General features: G+C 46.5%; 1 protein-coding gene across 1 annotated transcript in view; it reads right to left on the bottom strand.

The window, feature by feature from the left end:
- Positions 1–21,758: 21,758 nt before the first annotated feature.
- The window catches only part of IGSF21 (immunoglobin superfamily member 21), a 1,171,165-nt gene continuing 1,170,029 nt past the window's right edge, over positions 21,759–22,894 (bottom strand). Inside the window, exon 10 of the mRNA XM_069240687.1 lies at positions 21,759–22,028. Coding sequence (XP_069096788.1) covers positions 21,952–22,028 — 77 coding nt within the window. The 3' untranslated portion in view covers positions 21,759–21,951. The remainder of the gene's footprint in view (positions 22,029–22,894) is intronic.

Below are 22,894 nucleotides of genomic sequence, written 5' to 3'. Positions count from 1 at the left end.
ATCTGTTTGGTTGTTGCTAAGAACCTGAGGCGGGTGGTAGTGGGCATTATCAATGTTTGTTGATGCCTGTGGTCTAGCAATCAAGGATTGCCCTTGGAGATGTTTTAGGGTTTGGACTCATATACAACATATTAGTTATCACACTCAAGGAAGATGGTAGTTCAGCCACAGGTATTTCCTTTCTAATTCATGCCTCTTGCATAGCCATAGAAAAAAGAGGACAGTGGTGAAAACCCAAAGTGCTTAATGGTTGCCTAGATATTGACCAAATGTAGGCTATGAGGTCAGAAATCAACTCAATGCTATAATTTTCTGAGGACTTTGCAAATGACTTGTGTCTTTAGTCACCACTGTTTTTATTATTTGGCTAGAAACTCAGGACCTCATTTACAAGGCCTTAGCAGCATACTGCTCCACCAGAGCGTCATTTTTTAAAATACTTTGTATAACACAGTATGCAAGCCCATATTTACAAGGCTACACAAAGCCACCTGGTGTGGCACGGCCTTGTAAATATGGACCCCTTTCATGCATTCTTTATTTCTCCCCATGTTTTCCTCATTATGTGTATGCTGCATTCTGCAGCACACATAGAAAGAGGAAAACACATCTTGTGATTGGTTTGGGCAGGAAGGTCTCCCTTCCTGCGCAAAACTAATAATCCCCACAATGCAGGCACCCTTGCACTATAGTGCAAGGGTGCCTGTGTTGGTGCTAGGCAGAAATTTGTGCGCTAGTGGAGGGACAGAGGACAGAAATGCACCGTATCATTTCTGCTCTTTCCAGGTGGAATAGGGTGGCAAGCACCACGGGACGCTTAAAGGATGCCCTCAGGGGCTTATTTACAAGCAGCCTGGTTACCAGTGCTTCACTTTGTGTGGCTTTTCATAGCCAAATAGATATGGAGTAAGGCAACGCAGAATAAGTCGCTGCATTGCCTTACTTTGTGTCAGGGAGACGTTTAAATGGTTGTTGTATAGGTGTCCCCGTGCAACATCCATGGATTTTGACTCATTCCCACATTTGCAAGTTTTTGTGAACTTGGGAATGCTTCAAAACCTTCCGCCACCCGAGGAGTGGCATAAGGATGATGCAACAGGAAGAAATATCTTTGTTTCTCCCCATGTTTTCCTCTTTCAATGTGTGCTGCACTGTGCAGCACACATAAAAAGAGGAAAATGTCTCTCGTGATTGCTTTTGTGCAGGAAGGTATCCCTTCCTGTACAAAAAACAATCATCCCTGCAGTGCAGGTTCCCTGGCACTATAGTGCAAGGATGCCTGCGTTGGCGCATGGCAGCAATTTGTGCACCAGAGCAGGGGAAAGAACAGGAATACTGTATCTTGTTGATACGGCACATTCCTGCCCTTTTGCTTTGATGTAGGGCAGCACAACATGAAGTCTTGAGTTCCTAGCCAACTCAAGTGCAACAGTCTCCGTTTATTTCAGAGTGCATTGCAACTCAGAGGGTTCAACCCCACTGCTAAGCTGGGTATTATGTCTATTTAAAGCAGAAAACTAAAAAAGGAGAAAGTTAATGGTGTGATAGAGATTTTTCACAAAATGTGCAGTCAATTATATATCATAGGTGTCCCAGGGCATCTATTGGCTTACGGTTCATGGGTTGGTCTACACGCTAATACAAGATAAAAGGACCTATCTGGCAGTCGTGGCCCATGGGGATCCCTGGGGGGAGGGCAGGGCAACACCCAGGTGGAGGGTGGCACAGGAGGAATTGATAATAAAATAAAAAATTTAAAAACGGGCCTCTGCTCCCACACCACGCCGAGCCGCTCCTCTCCTCACCTCCGTGCGGATGCTACAGGCACAGACTCCCAGCCTGCCCTGCGGCCAATCCTGAAACTGCTCTAAGCAGCGTCAGGATTGGCTAGGAGCACCCAGCCAGGGTACTCCCATGCAGACAGGGAGCGTGTGCAGGCTCTCTCAAGCCCCGCAAGTGTATTTCCGGGCTCAAGAGAGCCTACTGCGCATGTGTGTTTGGCAGACCTGAGACGGCCGGCTAAACATACATGCGCAGCTCAGTGCACATCACCCCTGTGGCCCCGCCCCTTTCAAAGAAAAGGATAATAAACATTGTTATTATCTTTTTCTTTGAAAGGTTTTTCAGCTGCCGCTGCTGGCGGGGGGGGGAGGAGAACTCTCCTCCGCCCTTATTGAGTAGCCGCCCCTTCTATCTGGCAATCTTCAAAGCGCAATATCTCAGGAACCAATACACTCGCTGTAAATATGATGTCATAAGTACGTTGTTGCAGCCTTTGAGCATCATTTGTGAATGGTTTGGAGCTCCACGGGTAGCGGCACTTTGGTGCACAACACCCGGTCTCTGATTCAGGATGTAGGTAAAGGCACAGAGCCACAGAAAACAAAGAGTCACATTTAGAACAGGAGAGGGCCATATGCACCAGTGACTCACGCAAAGGGAAGATATTGCTAGACAGTAAGAAAACAATGCCACACAATCCATTCCCGCAAAACAGGGTTAGACACATGCCTAAACCTCAAGAACTGTGACAAGAGAAATTTTGGTCTAGTGGAACCGGAGTGGATTATTTTACGTGAGGGGGAGGGTTCGGCAGACCTCACCGATGGGAGTACATAAAAAATGTATCCCTATCCACTATGTAAATCATTCCATCATCAAGGACTTATACACCGCTTGTCCAAAAGAAGATTACTCTCTTATGAATAAAAAGTCTAACTGACTGGTGACCCATCAGAGATGGTTCATGGGTGCTGTCTCTTGTGGCGAGACCTCCAGATTAATAGCATAGCAAAATGAGGAGTTAATGATGGGGTGGAAACTACTGCAAGAAGTTAAAGCTGGGAAAAGGGAGATGTGGCTATTTGTTCTTGCTGTGGACTGGATTTTAGAGGGCAATAGCTTCACTGTGGTTACTTAATGCAGGGAATATACCTAATCCGCATACTACTAGCTCCTTTGGGAGGTGCGTTGCGCCACATTGTAGCCCTTTGCGCTACATTATGCCTGCACCAGGCATAATGTGTGCAAAGGGGGCCTCCCCCCTGGTGGTGTGTGAAAAAATGGCACAAGGAAATCTTGTCAGAGCAGGCGTTAAAAGGAGGCACACCGTTGTTTACAATGGGCCTCAATGGGCTTTGTAGGATTAGCGTCAACATTTTTTATGCTAATTCTGCAAAGCTCCGAACTAGCATAAAAAATGTTGACGCTAGTTCCCCTAACTACAGCCATGATGCACAGTATCTTAGATACAGTGCCCACATAGTGGCATTAGGGGAGCACTAAAAGGGCGCAAGAAAAGTGGTGCTGAACTGGGTGCAGTGCCACTTTTCTTAAATCAGGCCCTAAATCCTTTTTTTTTTTAGAGTTTTCAGTTGCCCAGTGAACCACTCCTTATTCACCAACAAATCGGAAGGGGGGCCCAAGGCCCCTTCTCTTCTGCTAATACGTAGCCATCTCCTCTGAAGTTTCTGTCACTTTTCAATGTTTTTCATCCGGATTTCGGTCTTTTCCGATTCCTGAAATGGAAATAATACAGCAGAAAAAAGCATGTTTGTGGACACTTAGGCCCATATGTATACTTTTTTAGCGCCGCATTTGTGTCGTTTTTTGACGCATAATCGGCGCAAACTTACAAAATACAATTGGGGCATATTTATACTCCGTTTGCACCGAATTTGTGTCGTTTTTTTCGACGCAAATTCGACGCAAAACTAACTCCATATTTATACTTTGGCGTTAGACGCGTCTAGCGCCAAAGTCCATGGAATTAGCGTCATTTTTTTGCGTGAACACCTTCCTTGCGTTAATGATATGCAAGGTAGGCGTTCCCGTCTTAAAAAATGACTGCGATGCTATTGCGTCGTATTTATACTCCCGGGCACAAATGACGCCCGGGAGTGGGCGGGTCTAAAAAACCCGCATTTGCGCCGGATTTTAGCGCCTGGGTCAGGGCAGGCGTTAAGGGACCTGTGGGCTCAGAATGAGCCCAGAGGTGCCCTCCCCTGCCCCCAGGGACACCCCCTTCCACCCTTGCCCACCCCAGGAGGACACCCAAGGCTGGAGGGACCCACCCCAGGGACATTAAGGTAAGTCCAGGTAAGTATTTTTTTTTATTTTTTTTGTGGCATAGGGGGGCCTGATTTGTGCCCCCCTACATGCCACTATGCCCAATGACCATGCCCAGGGGACAGAAGTCCCCTGGGCATGGCCATTGGGCAAGGGGGCATGACTCCTGTCTTTGCTAAGACAGGAGTCATTTCAATGGGGGATGGGCGTCGTAAAAAAATGGCGCAAATCGGGTTAAGACGATTTTTTTGCCTCAGCCTGACTTGCCCCATTTGTGGACGCCCAAACGCCATTTTTCCCTACGCCGGTGCTGCCTGGTGTACGTGTTTTTTTTTCACGCACACCAGGCAGCGCCGGTCGGCTAACGCCGGCTAGCGCCATTCAATAAATACGGTGCCCGCATGGCGCTTCAGAATGGCGTTAGATGGCGCAAATTTTTTGGGCGCAAAACTGCGTTTACTTTGTTTTGCGTCAAAAAGTATAAATATGGGCCAATTGTATTTTGGAAGTTTGCGCTGCTTTTACGTCATAAAATTATGCAAATGCGGTGCTAAAAATGTATAAATATGGGCCTGAAGTACTTTTTGTCTTTTATACTAAGGGGAAAGATGACCTAAATGAAATAACAATTTGTATGTGCCATTAATAACTATGAATGAAAACAGAAGCTCTCAAGCTTTCTCTATGTCACTCTATGTGTGTCTCTCTGTCTCTTGGCTCTTTCTCTCTCGGTTAGCTGCATGGCCCTCATTTCCGAATGTCGTCTGATTCCTGCTCCCTTCTACCTTTACCCAACAGAAGCAGTCCAGAAGGGTCCCAGGTTCCATAATCAGACTCTCAGAGAATCTTAAATGCCAATGTTGCAGATCTCACAGGATCTGTAACTTCAAAAATTAAAACAAGAATGTAATTGTTTTAAATATACATTGATTACACTGAATAGAAATTAATATTTAATTACGTGTTTGGGGAAAAAAGCTCTTGAGGAAATCAGCCTAGTTTAGGAAGTTAATTCATTTTAGGCAATTCATCACTTTGATAGGACCTTAATCATTTCTGTTGCCATTTTCATCAAGGGTAGTAAGCGCAATATAAATCCAATTACAATTGTATATTCAGATGTAATTGCTGTATATGGTGGCCATTTTGGATGGGGCACTTCCACCTGGAATATTTTCTTTGTAAAACAGTGTGCCCCAGACGCTTCCACAATAGCACCACCCACGTGAGTCAGTGTGACAGCCACTTTATTGCCAAATGATCCGACTTGGTGATAACTCCGAAGGCGACAGCACATCCGCAGCAGCATGTTCACACAGGGGAACCCATGTCAGACAATGTAATTGAGTTTTTTGACTTGGTGAACAAGGTAATAGATCAAGGCAGCGTGATGGATGCGATCTACTTAGACGTCAGTAAAGCTTTGGAGCTGTTGGACATAGAAGACGTGCCAACAAGGTTGAGGTGCCTGGGGATGCAAGACAACTTAGTAAACTGGGTTAGGAGCTGTCTGAGTGATAAGCAGCAAAGAGTGCTGGGAAACGGACTTTATTCTAAAAAAAAGGTACTGAAGGTGTTAGGCAGCCAAGAGTTCGCTTCTCGTTACTTTCCAGGGTGGGCTGGACTATATTAAAAATGGTAGATTCCTCAAATGTGGGGTAGAGTCAGTGGTTTATCATCCAGCTGACCACCCAGCCCTCCCCGTCTTTGAGTGACACAAGCCTATGAAACCATTTACCGTTTACCTTGTCGCGCGGTCAGTCTAAGGGTGTAACTGAGACATGGCAGAGAAGCTGGTAAGCGATATCTGCAAGTCTATTTTCAGGTAATCCGAAGATTTGTGATGGCACTTTTAAACCCACTTGTCGTGGACACAATTAGGCATTGCTTAAACAAGCTGTAGGGGCGATCTAAGTTGAGGACACTCGTTTCAATGCAGGCAAGAGAAAGATCAAACACTTGTGGGACAGAAAGGCTGAAGAACTGTGCAGGATTGATCACCAGATAGGACGGCCATCATGGGCCATGATAGTTGGTGACCTGCAATGGAATCAATCTCGTGGAGCAGCTACAAGAATGTAGAGCTGCTTGGTGAAGCTGACAATCTTGTAATGTGCCTTGCCAGGTAAGCTCAGATCAATTGTTTCTTCCTTTTTGGCGCTATAGCCCTATACAATGGCAAAGGCAGCAGGCGGTATTCAAGCATCAGTTTCACGAAACTACACTCCATGTACAAATAGGTTTGTGGGAGATTTTTCGTGCTGGAGTATTGTATTGTATTAATGCGTTTCTATTACATTTTCATCCCTCTTTTGACGCCTAAAATCGCTTATCCAAAGTCAGGTGAGTAACTACTACATCAGTAGTGCATGGAGGATGGAAGAGTGCTGGTAAAACTCACATCAACTAGTGATATCTTTTATTGTTGTGCGTGTGGCTTGCAGAGTGTGCTTCACACTTGGGGTAGTGGCATGAAAGCTTGGCTTCTGCTTGTGGTTGTAAAGAGAGTAGTGTGAGAATAGATTCACATGCAGCATATACAGACCTCTCAATGGTTAGGGAATTGGTGCGTTTGGTTCCAACATTCGGGAAATGGATATGCAAGTCTTGATATCTCTTCTGAATTATCGATGGTCCTTGATGGTCCTTGAATATCCTTATTCTCTTTGGGACGGTATTCCAGAGCAGAGACGGAGCTCCCACCTAGGTGAGTTTCTTTTTAAGGGGAGGATTATCAGGCCTGGAGCCATACTTGACCTAAGGGTTCTCCTTTGGTTGTATGAACTGAGGGGGATATTTACAACAGCATTGCATCACGTTTGCACCATGCAAAATGGTACATGCGTAACACAAGGCTCAAAATTTGATTTATGGAGCATAGCAAAGCCACTTTGTGTTGTTTTGAGAAGTTTCATAAATCTGGAGTAGCACAATGCAGAGCAAGTCACTGTGTAGAGCTACTCTGTCCTGGGTAGGCGTTCCATGGGTGTTGCAATGGGTGTTCCCAAGCAACTGCTATGGTTTTTGATGCATCCCCAGATTTACAAGACCCTGCGCCAAATCCTTATGCCTCCACAGGGGAGGCACAACAATGAGAAATATCAATATTTCTCCTTGTTTTCTCCTCTTTCGTTGTGTGCTGCATTCTGCGGTACACTTAAAAAGCGGAAAAAGCCTCCTGGGATTGTTTTGGTGCTGGAAGGTGCCCCTTTATGCACAAAAAGATTGTGCATCCAATGCAAGCACTCTTGTACCATGGTGCTAGGGGACCCACTTTGGTGCTAGGCTGCCAAAACAGCACCAGTGCAGGGGGAAAGGCTAGGAATGCGCCATATTGAATAAATATTGTTCATTGCTACCCTTTCCCTGTGACACAGGCAGCACAACAAGGTGACTTGTAGTTCTGCCCGGCCCCAAAAACTCATAAATATGCCCCTAAATTTGTATTGTAATGGCTGGGCCTGCTCCTTGTACCACCTTGAGCACAACACAAAGGGCTTTGAAGGATATTCTTCTTGTCACTGGCAACCAGTCAAGTGCTTTGAAAGTGGGAATAATTTGGTACTGTTTGTGCAAGCTGAAGACTTATTTGGCTACTGCGTTCCAGATACATTGTAGTTTGACAACTCCCAGTTCCATTTTCACATCTGAGGATTCTAAGGGCATTTCTGCAAAACACTGTGTTTGTTCATTTATGTAGTGGTTGTTCTTTTGAGGAAAATAGGTGCTCCCTTATTTTCATAGAGGTGTGCCATTATGCAGATGTTAGCATCAACGTTGCCTGTGTGCCTGCCAGGAACATAGTCTTATTAAAATGAAATATTTCCTGTTGCCTGAGTGTAGGAAGGTAGCCTCTTTCTAGCCTTGTTACCCCCACTTTTGGCCTGTTTGTGAGTATATGTCAGGGTGTTTTTACTGTCTCACTGGGATCCTGCTAGCCAGGGCCCAGTGCTCATAGTGAAAACCCTATGTTGTCAGTGTGTTTGATATGTGTCACTTGGCTCCTGCTAGCCAGTGCTCATAGGTTTGTGCCCTATATGTGTTCCCTGTGTGGTGCCTAACTGTATCACTGAGGCTCTGCTAACCAGAACCTCAGTGTTTATGCTCTCTTTTAGCTTTAAGATGGTCACTGCAAGCTAGTGACTAATTTTACCAATTCTCATTGGCACACTAGAATACCCTTTTAATTCCCTTGTATATTGTACCTAGGTACCCAGGGTATTAGGGTTCCAGGAGAGCCCTAAGGGCTGCAGCATTTCTTTTGCCACCCATAGGGACTGCCACTGCAGCCTGAGTGAAATAACGTCCACGTTATTTCACAGCCATTTTTCACTGCACACAAGTAACTTATAAGTCACCTATATGTCTAACCCTCACTTGGTGATGGTTAGGTGCCAAGTTACTTAGTGTGTGGGCACCCTGGCACTAGCCAAGGTGCCCCCACATTGTTCAGGGCAAATTCCCCAGACTTTGTGAGTGCGGGGACACAATGGCCCATATTTATACTTTTTGACGCAAAACTGCGCCAACGCAGTTTTGCGTCAAAAAAATTAGCGCCGGCTAACGCCATTCTGAAGCGCCATGCGGGCGCCGTATTTATTGAATGACATTAGCCGGCGTTAGCCGCCGGCGCCGTCTGGTGTGCGTTAAAAAAAACGACGTACACCAGGCAGCGCCGGCGTAGGGGGATATGGAGCTTGGGCGTCAAGAAATGGGGCAAGTCAGGTTGAGGCAATTTTTTCGCCTCAACCCGATTTGCACCATTTATTTTCACTCCCAACCCCCATAGAAATGACTCCTGTCTTAGCAAAGACAGGAGTCATGCCCCCTTGACCAATGGCCATGCCCAGGGGACTTCTGTCCCCTGGGCATGGTCATTGGGCATAGTGGCATGTAGGGGGGCACAAATCAGGCCCCCCTATGCCACAAAAAAAATAAAAAATAAACACTTACCTGAACTTACCTTAATGTCCCTGGGATGGGTCCCTCCAGCCTTGGGTGTCCTCCTGGGGTGGGCATGGGTGACAGGGGGTGTCCCTGGGGGCATGCGGGGGCACCTCTGGGCTCCTTCAGAGCCCACAGGTCCCTTAACGCCTGCCTTTTGCAGGCGCTAAAAAACGGCGCAAAAGCGGCCGTACGTCATTTTTTTGACCCGCCCACTCCCGGGCGTGATTTTTGCCCGGGAGTATAAATCCCACGCACATGCCTCGGAGTCGATTTTTTAGACGGGAACGCCTACCTTGCATATAATTAACGCAAAGTAGGTGTCCACGCTAAAAAATGACGCTAACTCCATGGACTTTGGCGCTAGACGCATCTAACGCCAAAGTATAAATATGGAGTTAGTTTTGCGTCGAAATTGCGTCAAAAAAAACGACGCAATTTCGGCGCAAACAGAGTATAAATATGCCCCCATGTGTGCACTACATATAGGTCACTACCTATATTTAGCGTCACAATGGTAACTCCGAACATGGCCATGTAACATGTCTAGGATCATGGAATTGTCACCCCAATACCATTGTGGTATTGGGGGGACAATTCCATGCATCCCCGGGTCTCTAGCACAGAACCCGGGTACTGCCAAACTGCTTTTCCCGGGTCTCCACTGCAGCTGCTGCTGCTGCCAACCCCCCAGACAGGTTTCTGCCCCCCTGGGGCCTGGGCAGCCCAGACCCAGGAAGGCAGAACAAAGGATTTCCTCTGAGAGAGGGTGTTACACCCTCTCCCTTTGGAAATAGGTGTGAAGGGCTGGGGAGGAGTAGCCTCTCCCAGCCTCTGGAAATGCTTTGATGGCCACAGATGATGCCCATCTCTGCATAAGCCAGTCTACACCGGTTCAGGGATTCCCCAGCCCTGCTCTGGCGCGAAACTGGACAAAGGAAAGGGGAGTGACCACTCCCCTGACCAGCACCTCCCAGAGGAGGTGCCCAGAGATCCTCCAGTGTGTTCCAGACCTCTGCCATCTTGGATTCAGAGGTGTTGGGGCACAATGGACAGCTCTGAGTGGCCAGTGCCAGCAGGTGATGTCAGAGAGCCCTCCTGATAGGTGCTTACCTCTTTCAATAGCCAACCCTCCTTTTCTGGCTATTTAGGGTCTCTCCTCTGGGCTATTCCTCAGGTAACGATTGCAAGAGCTCACCAGAGTTCCTCTGCACTTCTCTCTTTGACTTCTGCCAAGGATCGGCTGCTGACTGCTCCAGGACGCCTGCAAAACCACAACAAAGTAGCAAGACGACTACCAGCAACATTGTAGCGCCTCATCCTGCTGGCTTTCTCAACTGTTTCCTGGTGGTTCATGCTCTGAGGGGTGTCTGCCTTCACCCCGCACTGGAAGCCAAGAAGAAATTTCCTGTGGGTCAACGGAATCTTCCCCATGCTAACGCAGGCACCAAACTTCTGCATCACTGGTCCTTTGGGTCCCCTCTCATCCTGACGAGCGTGGTCCCTGGAACACAGGAGCTGGGTCTAAGTGTCTCTCACAGTCCAGTGGCCCTTCTGTCCAAAGTTGGTGCAGGTAAGTCCTTGCCTCCCGACGCTAGACAGCAAACCTGTGTAATGCGTGATTTGCAGCTGCTCTGGCTTCTGTGCACTTCTCCAAAGATTCCTTTGTGCACAGCCTAGCCTGGGTCCCCAGCACTCCGTCCTCCATTGCCCAACTCGCTGAGTTGGACTCCGACGTCGTGGTACCCTCCTTTGTGACTCAGAGTCGACCGCTATACTTAGATTTTCTAAGTGCCTGCTCCAGTACTTCTGCGGGTGCTGCCTGCTTCTCTGGGGGCTCTCTAAGTTACTGAGCACCCCCTCTGTCTCCTCCTCCAAGGGGCGATATCCTGGTCCTTCCTGGTCCCCAGCAGCACCCAAAATCCTCAACCACAACTCTTGCAGCTAGCAAGGCTTGTTTGCAGTACTTCTGCCTGGAAACACTTCTGCAACCTTCAGCACGCTGTGGGAAACCTTCTGTCCAAAGGAGAAGTTCCTAGCCCTTTCCTTTGTTGCAGAATCTTCAGCTTCTTCCACCCAGAGGCAGCCCTTTTGCACCTTCATCTGGGGTTTTGTGGGCTCCTGCCCCCCCCCAGACACTTTCGTGACTCTTGGACTTGGTCCCCTTCCTTTACAGGTCCTCAGGTCCAGAAATCCATCCTCAGTGTTTTGCTGGTGCTTGTGGTTCTTGCAGAATCCACTATCCCGACTATTGTGTCTTTCTGGGGTAGTAGGGTAACTTTACTCCTACTTTTCAGGGTCTTGGGGTGGGGTATTTTGGACACCCTTACTGTTTTCTCACAGTCCCAGCGACCCTCTACAACCTCCCATAGGCCTGGGGTCCATTTGTGATTCGCATTTGACTTTTGGAGTATATGGTTTGTGTTGCCCCTAGGCCTATGTCTACCCATTGCATCCTATTGTGATTCTACATTGTTTGCACTACTTTCCTTACTGTTACTTACCTGTTTTGGGTTTGTGTACATATAATTTGTGTATATTACTTACCTCCTGAGTGAGGGTATCCTCTGAGATACTTTTGGCATATTGTCACTAAAATAAAGTACCTCTATTTTTAGTAACTCTGAGTATTGTGTTTTCTTATGATATTGTGCTATATGATATAAGTGGTATAGTAGAAGCATTGAATGTCTCCTAGTTCAGCCTAAGCTGCTTTGCCATAGCTACCTCTAACAGCCTAAGCTGCTAGAAACACCTCTATTCTACTAATAAGGGATAACTGGACCTGGCACAAGGTGTAAGTACCACAAGGTACCCACTATAAGCCAGGCCAGCTTCCTACATCGGTGGTGCAGCGGTGGGATAGGTACTTGTAACTGCTTTACCACTTCGTCATTTGGTGCTTTTCATAAGAAAATCTTATACCAAATAGTTCAGTATATGTACATTTAACCAAAACAGTTTACTTTTCTGCTCCAAAACTTTTTACTAAGTTTCTGAAAAGTTCTGAAAACTTTTTAAACTTTTCAAAACGTTTGAAAAAGATTTCTCTCTGTGCTTTCTAAATTGTAAAACTTTTTCTCTCTCTGTCTTAAACCTTTTCTATCATGTCTTCAGTAGAGGTCACTCCCAAAGTTGTTCAGGCAACTTATGAGATTTTAAACTACAAATGTTTGAGTGGTCTCTGCCTGGATAGAGGTTTAAGTATAGGTAAGAATCCAACAAAAGAGTTTCTCTTTAACCTGCTCTTACAGGATGACAAGAACCAGTCTGGCCCATCTCAGGAAAGAAAGGAAAATGGGGAGGCTTCCCAGTCAGACTCAGAGGAGGTCCCTGAAGATGCTGTGGAGGGTTCTTACAAAGTCCTGCCCTCTAGCAGGCCCCCTAGTGACACTGGTAGTGGGAGAGGTTCACACATTAGTAGAGCACCTTTCACTCCTAAAGGCCAGGTTACTAGGATTCAGCCAATTAGGGACAGGTCTCTCTCAGCCAATTCCCAAATCTCCTCTGTGTCCAAACCTTCCCAAGCCTCGCACCCTGAGGATAACTTAATGGAAAGGGAACTCAGAAAGGTGAGGTTGGAAGAGACCAGACTGAAGCTTAAACAGCATCAGCTGGCCTTAGACAGGGAATCCCTAGATATAGAGAGGGAAAGACAGAGAATAGGATTAGGTCCCCATAGTGGTAGCAGCAGTGTTTCAGATAGTAATCCTGTTAGAGAGCAAGATTCCAGAAACCTGCATAAGATAGCCCCCCTTACAAGGAGGGGGATGACATTAACAAGTGGTTTGCTGCACTTGAGAGGGCCTGTATGTTACAGTTGGTTCCTCAACGGCAGTGGGCTGCTATCTTGTGGCTATCTTTCACTGGAAAGGGTAGGGATAGGCTCCTTACTGTCAAAGAAAGAAACCAATAACTACAAAGTTTTGAAAGATGCACTCTTGGATGGATTTGGCTTAACCACTGAACAATACAGGATTAAGTTCAGAGACACCAGAAAAGAGTCTTCTCAAGACTGGACAGAGTTTATGGACTGTTCAGTGAAGGCCTTGGAAGGGTGGTTGCATGGCAGTACAGTTTCTGACTATGAAAGCCTGTATAATCTGATCCTGAGAGAGCATGTTCTTAACAATTGTGTGTCTGATTTGTTGCACCAGTACTTGATAGACTCAGATCTGGCCTCTCTCAAAGAATTGGGAAAGAAGGCAGACAAATGGGTCAGAACAAGAGTGAACAGAAAAGTTCATACAGTAGGTGACAAGGATGGCAAGAAGAAAGATGATGAGAAATCTCAGGATAAGCATGGGGATAAGAGTAAAACTAAGGATCCTTCTTCAAATCTTAAACACTCTTCAGGGGGTGGGGATAAATCATCTTCTTCCTCTTCTTCACAACCCACACACATTAAAAAGCCTTGGTGCTATGTGTGTAAAAATAAAGGCCGTAGGCCAGGGAATAAGTCCTGCCCAGGTAAACCCCCTGAACCTACCACCACTAATACATCAAACTCTAGTGCCCTTAGCAGTAGTGGTAATAGTGGTGGGACTGCTGGCAACAGTCAAAATAAGGGTGTAGTTGGGTTCACTTATGGGTCCATCATAGAAACTGGGATAGTCAGTCCCAAGACAGTTTCTGTCACACCTGGTGGCATTGGCCTTGCCACACTGGCTGCTTGTCCCCTTACAATGGATAAGTACGGGCAGACAGTTTCAATAAATGGTGTTGAGGCTCAGGCCTACAGGGACACAGGTGCCAGTATCACTTTGGTGACTGAAAACCTAGTGTCTCCTGAACAACACATCATTGGACAACAGTACAAGATTATTGATGTCCATAACTCCACTAAGTTCCTGCCCTTAGCCATAATTCAGTTTAGTTGGGGTGGAACTACCGACCCTAGGCAGGTGGTAGTATCACCTAGCTTACCTGTATACTGTCTCTTAGGTAATGACCTAGAGGCCTCAGGTTGGGCTGAGGTAGAGTTTAATACCCATGAAGCCCTGCTGGGTATCCCTGAGGGATTGCTTCCTCTCATTTCAGCTGAAATGAAAAAGCAAAGGAGAGAAAAAGGCCTGAAGACTCAGGATCCTTCTCCTACAACAGGTAAAAAGGGCATCAAAGTATTCCCTCCCACCATGCCATTCAGGATACCATTCCTGTGGTGGGAGAAACCTCTCCTGGGGTGGCACCTGTACCAAGGGAACCATCAGCTAGCACAGCTGAACTCCCTGAGGTAGAAGTACCTCTCTGTGGGATAACTAATATTGGTGAGACAAAGTGCACCATTTTAGTTAACATGGAGCATCCCTCCAACCCTCCCAGAGAAACTTTAGTACAGCAACCCTGCACTGCCTCACAACACTTAGGACAGCAGCCCTGCCCTAGTGTGGAGCTCATAGGACAGCATCCCTGCCCTGCTCCGACTCAAGAGAAACAGCATCCCTGTTCTCTCTTACAGCCATATGGACACAGTTTTTACCCAGCTATGGCTTTACTGAGACAGCATACCTGTATGGCATTCTCATTATTTGATATAGGTCTAGTGGACAATTACCACTGCTCTAAACTTAAACATATTAATATGAACTCTGAGAATATAACTGCACATTGTTGGCTAGCTAAAAAACTTCAAACAGGGTGGTTTGCATCCCCACAGGGAAGTAACCATATAGTGGATGATAAAGGGAGTAACCAATCTATTGCAGAGCTACTGTCTACTTATCACCACTTAGACAATAAAGACTCAACTGGCCAAGGTTAGCCTTATTGTCCTTCGTTTGGGGGCGGGTGTTGTGTAGGAAGGTAGCCTCTTTCTAGCCTTGTTACCCCCACTTTTGGCCTGTTTGTGAGTTTATGTCAGGGTGTTTTTACTGTCTCACTGGGATCCTGCTAGCTAGGGCCCAGTGTTCACAGTGAAAACCCTATGTTGTCAGTGTGTTTGATATGTGTCACTGGGATCCTGCTAGCCACGACCCCAGTGCTCATAAGTTTGTGGCCTATATGTGTTCCCTGTGTGGTGCCTAACTGTATCACTGAGGCTCTGCTAACCAGAACCTCAGTGTTTATGCTCCCTTTTAGCTTTAAAATTGTCACTGCAGTCTAGTGACTAATGTTACCAATTCTCATTGGCACACTGGAACACCCTTATAATTCCCTTGTATATGGTACCTAGGTACCCAGGGTATTGGGGTTCCAGGAGATCCCTATGGGCTCAGCATTTCTTTTGCCACCCATAGGGAGCTCAGACAATTCTTACACAGGACTGCCACTGCAGCCTGAGTGAAATAACGTCCACATTATTTCGCAGCCATTTTTCACTGCACATAAGTAACTTATAAGTCACCTATATGTCTAACCCTCACTTGGTGAAGGTTAGGTGCCAAGTTACTTAGTGTGTGGGCACCCTGGCACTAGCCAAGGTGCCCCCACATTGTTCAGGGCAAATTCCCCGGACTTTATGAGAGCGGGGACACCGTTATACGCGTCCAGTACATATAGGTCACTGCCTATATTTATGGCACAATGGTAACTCCGAACATGGCCATGTAACATGTCTAGGATCATGGAATTGTCACCCCAATACCATTGAGGTATTGGGGGACAATTCCATTCATCCCCGGGTCTCTCACACAGAACCCGGGTACTAATAAACCGCCTTTCCGGGGTCTCCACTGCAGCTGCTGCTGCTGCCAAATCCTCAGACAGGTTTCTGCCCCCCTGGGGCCTGGGCAGCCCAGTCCCAGGAAGGCAGAACAAAGGATTTCCTCTGAGAGAGGGTGTTACACCCTCTTCCTTTGCAAATAGGTGTGAAGGGCTGGGGAGGAGTAGCCTCCCCCAGCCTCTGGAAATGCTTTGATGGGCACAGATGGTGCCCATCTCTGCATAAGCCAGTGTACACCGGTTCAGGGATCCCCCAGCCCTGCTCAGGAGCGAAACTGGACAAAGGAAAGGGGAGTGACAACTCCCCTGACCAGCACCTCCCAGAGGAGGTGCCTAGAGCTCCTCCAGTGTGTCCCAGACCTCTGCCATCTTGGATTCAGAGGTGTTGGGGCACAATGGACAGCTCTGAGTGGCCTGTGCCAGCAGGTGACGTCAGAGACCCCTCCTGATAGGTGCTTACCTCTTTCAATAGCCAAACCTCCTTTTCTGGCTATTTAGGGTCTCTCCTCTGGGCTATTCCTCAGATAACGAATGCAAGAGCTCACCAGAGTTCCTCTGCAATTCCCTCTTCAACTTCTGCCAAGGATCGACTGCTTTCTGCTCCAGGACGCCTGCAAAACCGCAACAAAGTAGCAAAACGGCTACCAGCAACATTGTAGGGCCTCATCCTGCCAGCTTTCTCGACTGTTTACTGGTGGTGCATGATCTGAGGGCTGTCTGCCTTCACCCTGCACTGGAAGCCAAGAAGAAATTTCCTGTGGGTCGACGGAATCTTCCCCCTGCTAACGCAGGCACCAAACTTCTTCATCACCGGTCCTCTTGGTCCCCTCTCATCCTGACGAGTGTGGTCCCTGGAACACAGGAGGTGGGTCTAAGTGTCTCCCACAGTCCAGTGGCCCTTCTGTCCAAAGTTGGTGGAGGTAAGTCCTTGCCTCCCCACTCCAGACAGCAAACCTGTGTACTGCGTGATTTGCAGCTGCTCCGGCTTCTGTGCTTTTTTCCAAGGATTCCTTTGTGCAGATCCTAGCCTGGGTCCCCAGCACTTCGACCTACATTGCCCAACTCGCTGAGTTGGACTCCAACGTAGTGGGACCCTCCTTTGTGACTCTGAGTCGACCCCTGTCCTCAGATTTTTTAAGTGCCTGCTCCGGTACTTCTGCGGGTGCTGCCTGCTTCTATGGGGGCTCTCTAAGTTGCTGAGCGCCCCCTCTGTCTCCTCCTCCAAGGGGCGACATCCTGGTCCTTCCTGGTCCCCAGCAGCACCCAAAATCCTCAACCACGACTCTTGCAGCTAGCAAGGCTTGTTTGTGGTATTTCTGCCTGGAAACACTTCTGCAACCTCCAGCACGCCGTGGGCATCTTCCATCCAAAGGAGAAGTTCCTAGCCCTTTTTGTTGTTGCAGACTCTTCGGCTTCTTCTACCCGGAGGCAGCCCTTTTGCACCTTCATCTGGGGTTTTGTGGGCTCTTGCCCCCCCTGGACACTTTCGTGACTCTTGGACTTGGTACCCTTCCTTTACATCTCCTCAGGTCCAGAAATCCGTCTTCAGTGTTTTGCTGGTGCTGGTGGTTCTTGCAGAATCCACTATCACGACTATTGTGTCTTTCTGGGGTAGTAGGGTAACTTTACTCCTACTTTTCAGGGTCTTGGGGTGAGGTATTTTGGACACCCTTACTGTTTTCTCACAGTCCCAGCGACCCTCTACAACCTCCCATAGGCCTGGGGTCCATTTGTGATTCGCATTCCACTTTTGGAGTATATGGTTTGTGTTGCCCCCAGGCCTATGTCTACCTATTGCATCCTATTGTGATTCTACATTGTTTGCACTACTTTTCTTACTGTTACTTACCTGTTTTGGGTTTGTGTACATATAATTTGTGTATATTACTTACCTCCTAAGTGAGGGTATCCTCTGAGATACTTTTGGCATATTGTCACTAAAATAAAATACCTTTATTTTTAGTAACTCTGAGTATTGTGTTTTCTTATGATATTGTGCTAAATGATATGTGGTATAGTAGGAGCTTTGCATGTCTCCTAGTTCAGCCTAAGATGCTTTGCCATAGCTACCTCTAACAGCTTAAGCTGCTAGAAACACCTCTATTCTACTAATAAGGGATAACTGGACCTGGCACAAGGTGTAAATACCACAAGGTACCCACTATAAGCCAGGCCAGCCTCCTACACTGAGTTCAACAAAGAGAGCACACAGGCAGAGAGGCCCTGGGGAGCGTGACACATATGAACTCAGTGGGACTTGTGCTTACTGTCAATATTGTTTTGCATGGGCACTATGTACCTTGCCCCATAAGAAGGGACTAAAGGAACCTAGTGGGTTGATGCTCTCTGTCATTACATCCACCCATAAGATTGCCTTCAGGGCCAGATGTACAACCATTTTCTTTTGTGACACACAACTTGCGAATTTTTGTGATTTGCAATTTGCGAGTTGCATAAGGAAATGTAGTAATGTGTCATAAACAAACTTAGCAATTGCCAATGGGGTCCCAATTGACCTGCCTCATCGAAATTCATGAGGCAGGTTGCAATTTGCGATCCACTTGGAATGGGCAATAACACAGGGATGGTGGACTGCTGGGGACAGCACACCACATTTGTGTTTGCTTTTTAATAAAGCAAATTGGTTTTTTTTGTTGTTTTTTTAGATACAGCCCGTTTTCCTTAAAGGAAAATGGGATGCATTTCAAAAAGAAAAATGAAATGTTTCCATTTCATTTTTTAAGAGTAGACAGTGGTCCGTGGGGCCACTCCCTGCTATTAAAAAAGATTTTTACTACCACTCACTAAGGGTCTTCTGGGGACCCCTTCCCATTTACGATTGGCTTACCACCTACTTGAAATAGGCGGTAAACTGTGATTACACAGGGATAGCAGAGGGGCAAACATGATGAGGGATGAAAATGATAACCCCTGGTGACCCCTGTATGATCCTGTAAGGGGTTAACACCATAAGCCATTTTCGTCCATAGCATGAAGTGGTCATGATCATACTAATCCATCCTCCTTTCTTATTATGTAATCACACACCATCCTAAACAATGATTCTTCATCAGTCACTGCCCTTCCGCTTCAATGCACCACCAAGTTCCAACAATTCACCTCTTGTGGTCTCTTCTCTATACTCATTATCCACCACCAGACCACAACAGGTGTTCAGTGAATGGTCAGTGCTATTGGCACAGTTAGCTAAAAAGCATGGAGGCCCAAACTTCTGCACCAGAAAGCACCCACACTGGTCCTAGGAGGACACCCATATCTCCACCCTAGAAGAGACACACCGAAGTACTTAGCGATGGCCGCATTGAGCAATGGTACTCACCATGATACAACCTAGGGCTTTTTCCATGTCAACCCATGGCCACACTCATTCACAGAGAATAGTCCCTGGAGTGGGGAGGCTGGTTGAGGGTGTGGTATTGCGCTGGGGCATGGCAAACACTGTGGGTGGTTCACGATCTGGACACAGGATTGAGTAAAGCAACAGAAATGCTTAGCTTTATCCAGCTGGAAGACTGAAGGACGTAGCTTAGAGGCAGCGAGACATGAATGCAGCTCAAGCAAACTTACACTGGGGCAGTGTTTGCACGCGCTGAACAAGAGCAGAGTCCTAAAGCACCTAGGCACTGGGACAGAGAAATATCTATTTGTTTAAAAGGGAGGTGCGCCTTAGGGGTTAGTGAGACAAAACACTGAAGTGAACAGGCTGACCGTGGGGCAGGAATTGTACAGACATCAGCACTTTGGAAACAGTCAGTGGGGAAGGGAGAGGGATAAACGGGGGCTGGGGGACACGCTGAGCAGGCGGTAACCGTGTCACAAGGGCAAGGAACACATTAAGACAGACTCAAGGTAACACCCAAAAAATGACATAGTCGTCAGGAGACATAATAACAATGGGGCTGGGGATGCACTAACACTGGGAAAGGGGACTCACTGACAGTGAAACTGGGAATACAGTATCAGGGGGTTAGGCAATGCCCTTAGACCAAGGCAGGAGCACATGGTCACGGGGGAAACAATGTCACTGTGGCCACACACTTGGAATACAACATCAAGGACACACACAACAGCCGGCAGACAAGAACAGGAACTATGACATTGAAGTAAGTAAATCTCAGTGAAAACACACGGAGGGTTGCCAGGCCTCACTACTTGTCTCGGTGTGCATATTTGTGTGTGTATGTTATGCTTGCACATGTGCTGCTAGTCCCAGCATACTCGAGGTAATTATTGGCTTACGGGAGAGGGCATGAGGGTGTTCAACATGCAAAAAACAGTCTCTGGGAAACTGGGGGTAAGCCTTGGCATGTGATAAATTGTTTGTGTTTTTTTTTTCATGTTATACTTTAGGGCACACATTCATGATATGCTCTTCTTATCTCCATGCGCATGTGATTTCCTCCCTGTGGACACTCTGGTGCAGTATACCGGTCTGAGCATGATATTCTGCTGGTTCACAGTCTCTTCTACAGTGAAGATGTACTTTGTGACGATGGCTCTCAATCTAAGCAGATGTCTTCACTTTACCCTTCTGTGCTGATATATTAGTGGTGTGGTTTACAATTTAAAGTTCTTTGTGTATGTGTCTTATACTGTGGCTCTTTAATACATTTTCATGCGGTTTGTCTTGCAGACCTTATGCCCGCCTGCACTAGCATTGCTGTGGCTATTGACTGTGGCGTTCGTGGCTGGTGATAAACTTGTGCTACAGTACCTGGGAATGCTTTAGGAGAATCCATTGCAGTGTTGAAGGTTCGATTTAACCTTCCCGTCCTTGATGTTTGACGTGGTCCCTTGAGCTAATGTTTCTTGTCTCCCTGTGGTCATTTATAGCTTTAGAATACATGGTGGTTTGCTTATGTCACCTTCAAAATATTTTAGTAGGCAGTAACTGGAGACAACACAATAGGTAACTGAAGGAATTTCTATTTTCCACTTCCAATTCTTTGATTCAGTTGGCCAGCAGGCCCTTTATTTGCATGACTGATGCCCTTTAAGTTCAATGACTCAAACTGCAATTCTTTGCCTCGTTGGACATATATGGGGTGCCAATTGATTTCTATGGTCACCGACACTGTAATTATGTGATTCTGTGGCTGCTACCTTTTCGGCTTGAAGATTGATTTGTTGCACTTGCCACATAATCCTACAGAAATTGCAGACTTGAACAAAAAATGTGTTTGAAACCTTTGCCTAGACAGTGTTAATGTGTAAAAATGTCAAATAGTGACTTAATACTGCCACATAACATGCCACATTACGCCACACAGTCTACCCTGCTGCATAATTCGTTGTTCCCCTTCTGCATAATTCTAGTGTCTCTGTCTACAGTAAACACTGTATTAAGCATCCTTCTTCTCATAGGGAGTACTTTGGGAATTCATGGCTACGATTTCATCTTTGTTATCCATGACTAACTACCATGTGTCCAGTAACCATATGCTCAGTAATAGAAGCAAGCTTAACACCTAGTCAAGTGGTTGCTTCTAAGGATGTGAAAAATATGTGGTTGCCACATACTTACACAAACAAATATTTATGGATATGTTAGAACCTACACTTTATAAAATAGCTGGTAAAAACTTTAAATCGTTGAACATTGAACATTTGTGTGGCTATCCTGTCTCACTCTAAAATGTGTAAAGAATGTTTAATTCATACATGTTCTGCAGATTCCAACTAGATTATCTGAACGCCAACTTCTGAACTGAAGGAGCAGCCCCTCTGCCCTCTTCGTTTGGTGGTCTGGTTAAAACCCTAGCTTCCCACCCAATCCCTCATGCCTACTACTGAGCTCTGATACAAAATATATATCGTAAAGTTATATGATAATTTTGAAACCTTGGCATCTCCTGAGATCATCTTCGACAAGGCCTTTCTGGGCTTCCTTGAAATTTAAATGTCTCCACCTCAACCCGACTGCGTGCTTTATGCACAAATCTGTAACAAATTTAAAAAAAAACGTCCCTTGCTCCCCCGGGCCAACCTATCTCCACCACCGGCCATTGTTTCCCGGCCTTCCCCACCCTTAGCTTCAACCTTGAAGAAAAACACACATCCATGGGTTGTATTTTTTGTACCAGGAGGGAACATTTCCTTTAATTTATCAGACTTGGGAAGCGAGACACAGACAAACTGACCGAGAACAAGACTGGAAATAGTTTAGAAAAAAACAAAAAAAGGAGAAAAACGAGGAGTGGAGATGTAGTAATGCTGGAAGAAGATGAGAGAGCGGTGCAGCATGTCGGGGGTCGACCATCACGTCAGCTCCAGCATCACTGTCAGGAGGAGGAACGCCATAACTAGCCTGGAACCATTGTGGCTGGAAGCAGAACCTAGAGGAGTTGAAAAAGAATGACACCAGTCAGGAAAGGATATAACAGGTGGTCAGAAAGGACTGATTTAGAGAAACGCAAAACACATACTCTTGACATTAGATGGAGTCTTTCTGAATTAAAATCCCACAATGACAGCAGAGGGGGGTAGAGAAAATAGGGGAATGAGAAGCAGGGTAGAGAGGAACTATGGGGCATACTTACAAGCCCCTCGCGCATCCTTGCGTGACTTAGCCTCATTTTATTTTTTACGCTAAGGAGATGTTAATGCGGACCCTACCCTGGGCCATACTTACAAAGTGGTGCAATGCATGCATTGCACCACTTTGTAACCCCTTGTACCACATTATACCTGTACCAGGTATAATGCAATGAAAGGGGGGGGGGTTCCCACACAGGGAGGCCCCACAAAAATGGCAGAGTAAAATTTTCAAGATTTCTCTACGCCTTTTTTTCAATCAGTTTTAATGCCTCCACAGAACAGGCCTTAAACTGACGCTCCCATAATAACCTATGGGCCTCCTTGTGCTTTGCTGGACTAGCACCATAATTTATGGCGCTAATCCAGCAATGCGCCACAATAGCATCATAAAGGATGATGGTATTGTGCTAACGTGCCCCATGGTGCGCTCTATGGTTAATACAGCGCTACCATGGTGACGTTAGGGCCATGCAGGTCAACGCAAGAAAAGTGGTGTATCAGAGCTGATGAGCCACTTTCTTAGAAATATGCCCCTTTATGTACGATAGAGAGAAAGGCAGAGGAACCTTAATGGGTTTGGTTAGCGTTTTACTGCCGAAAAAAACTGTTTAAACAGCCTGCTGCCATGAAAAATGTAATGTCTGATGATTCAGTCTTTCTTTGA

This window comes from Pleurodeles waltl, chromosome 6, assembly GCF_031143425.1.
Source record: "Pleurodeles waltl isolate 20211129_DDA chromosome 6, aPleWal1.hap1.20221129, whole genome shotgun sequence".
Classification (NCBI taxonomy): domain Eukaryota; kingdom Metazoa; phylum Chordata; class Amphibia; order Caudata; family Salamandridae; genus Pleurodeles; species Pleurodeles waltl.
Note: the sequence above shows the minus strand (reverse complement) of the source record. Positions and strands in the feature narration are given on the sequence as shown.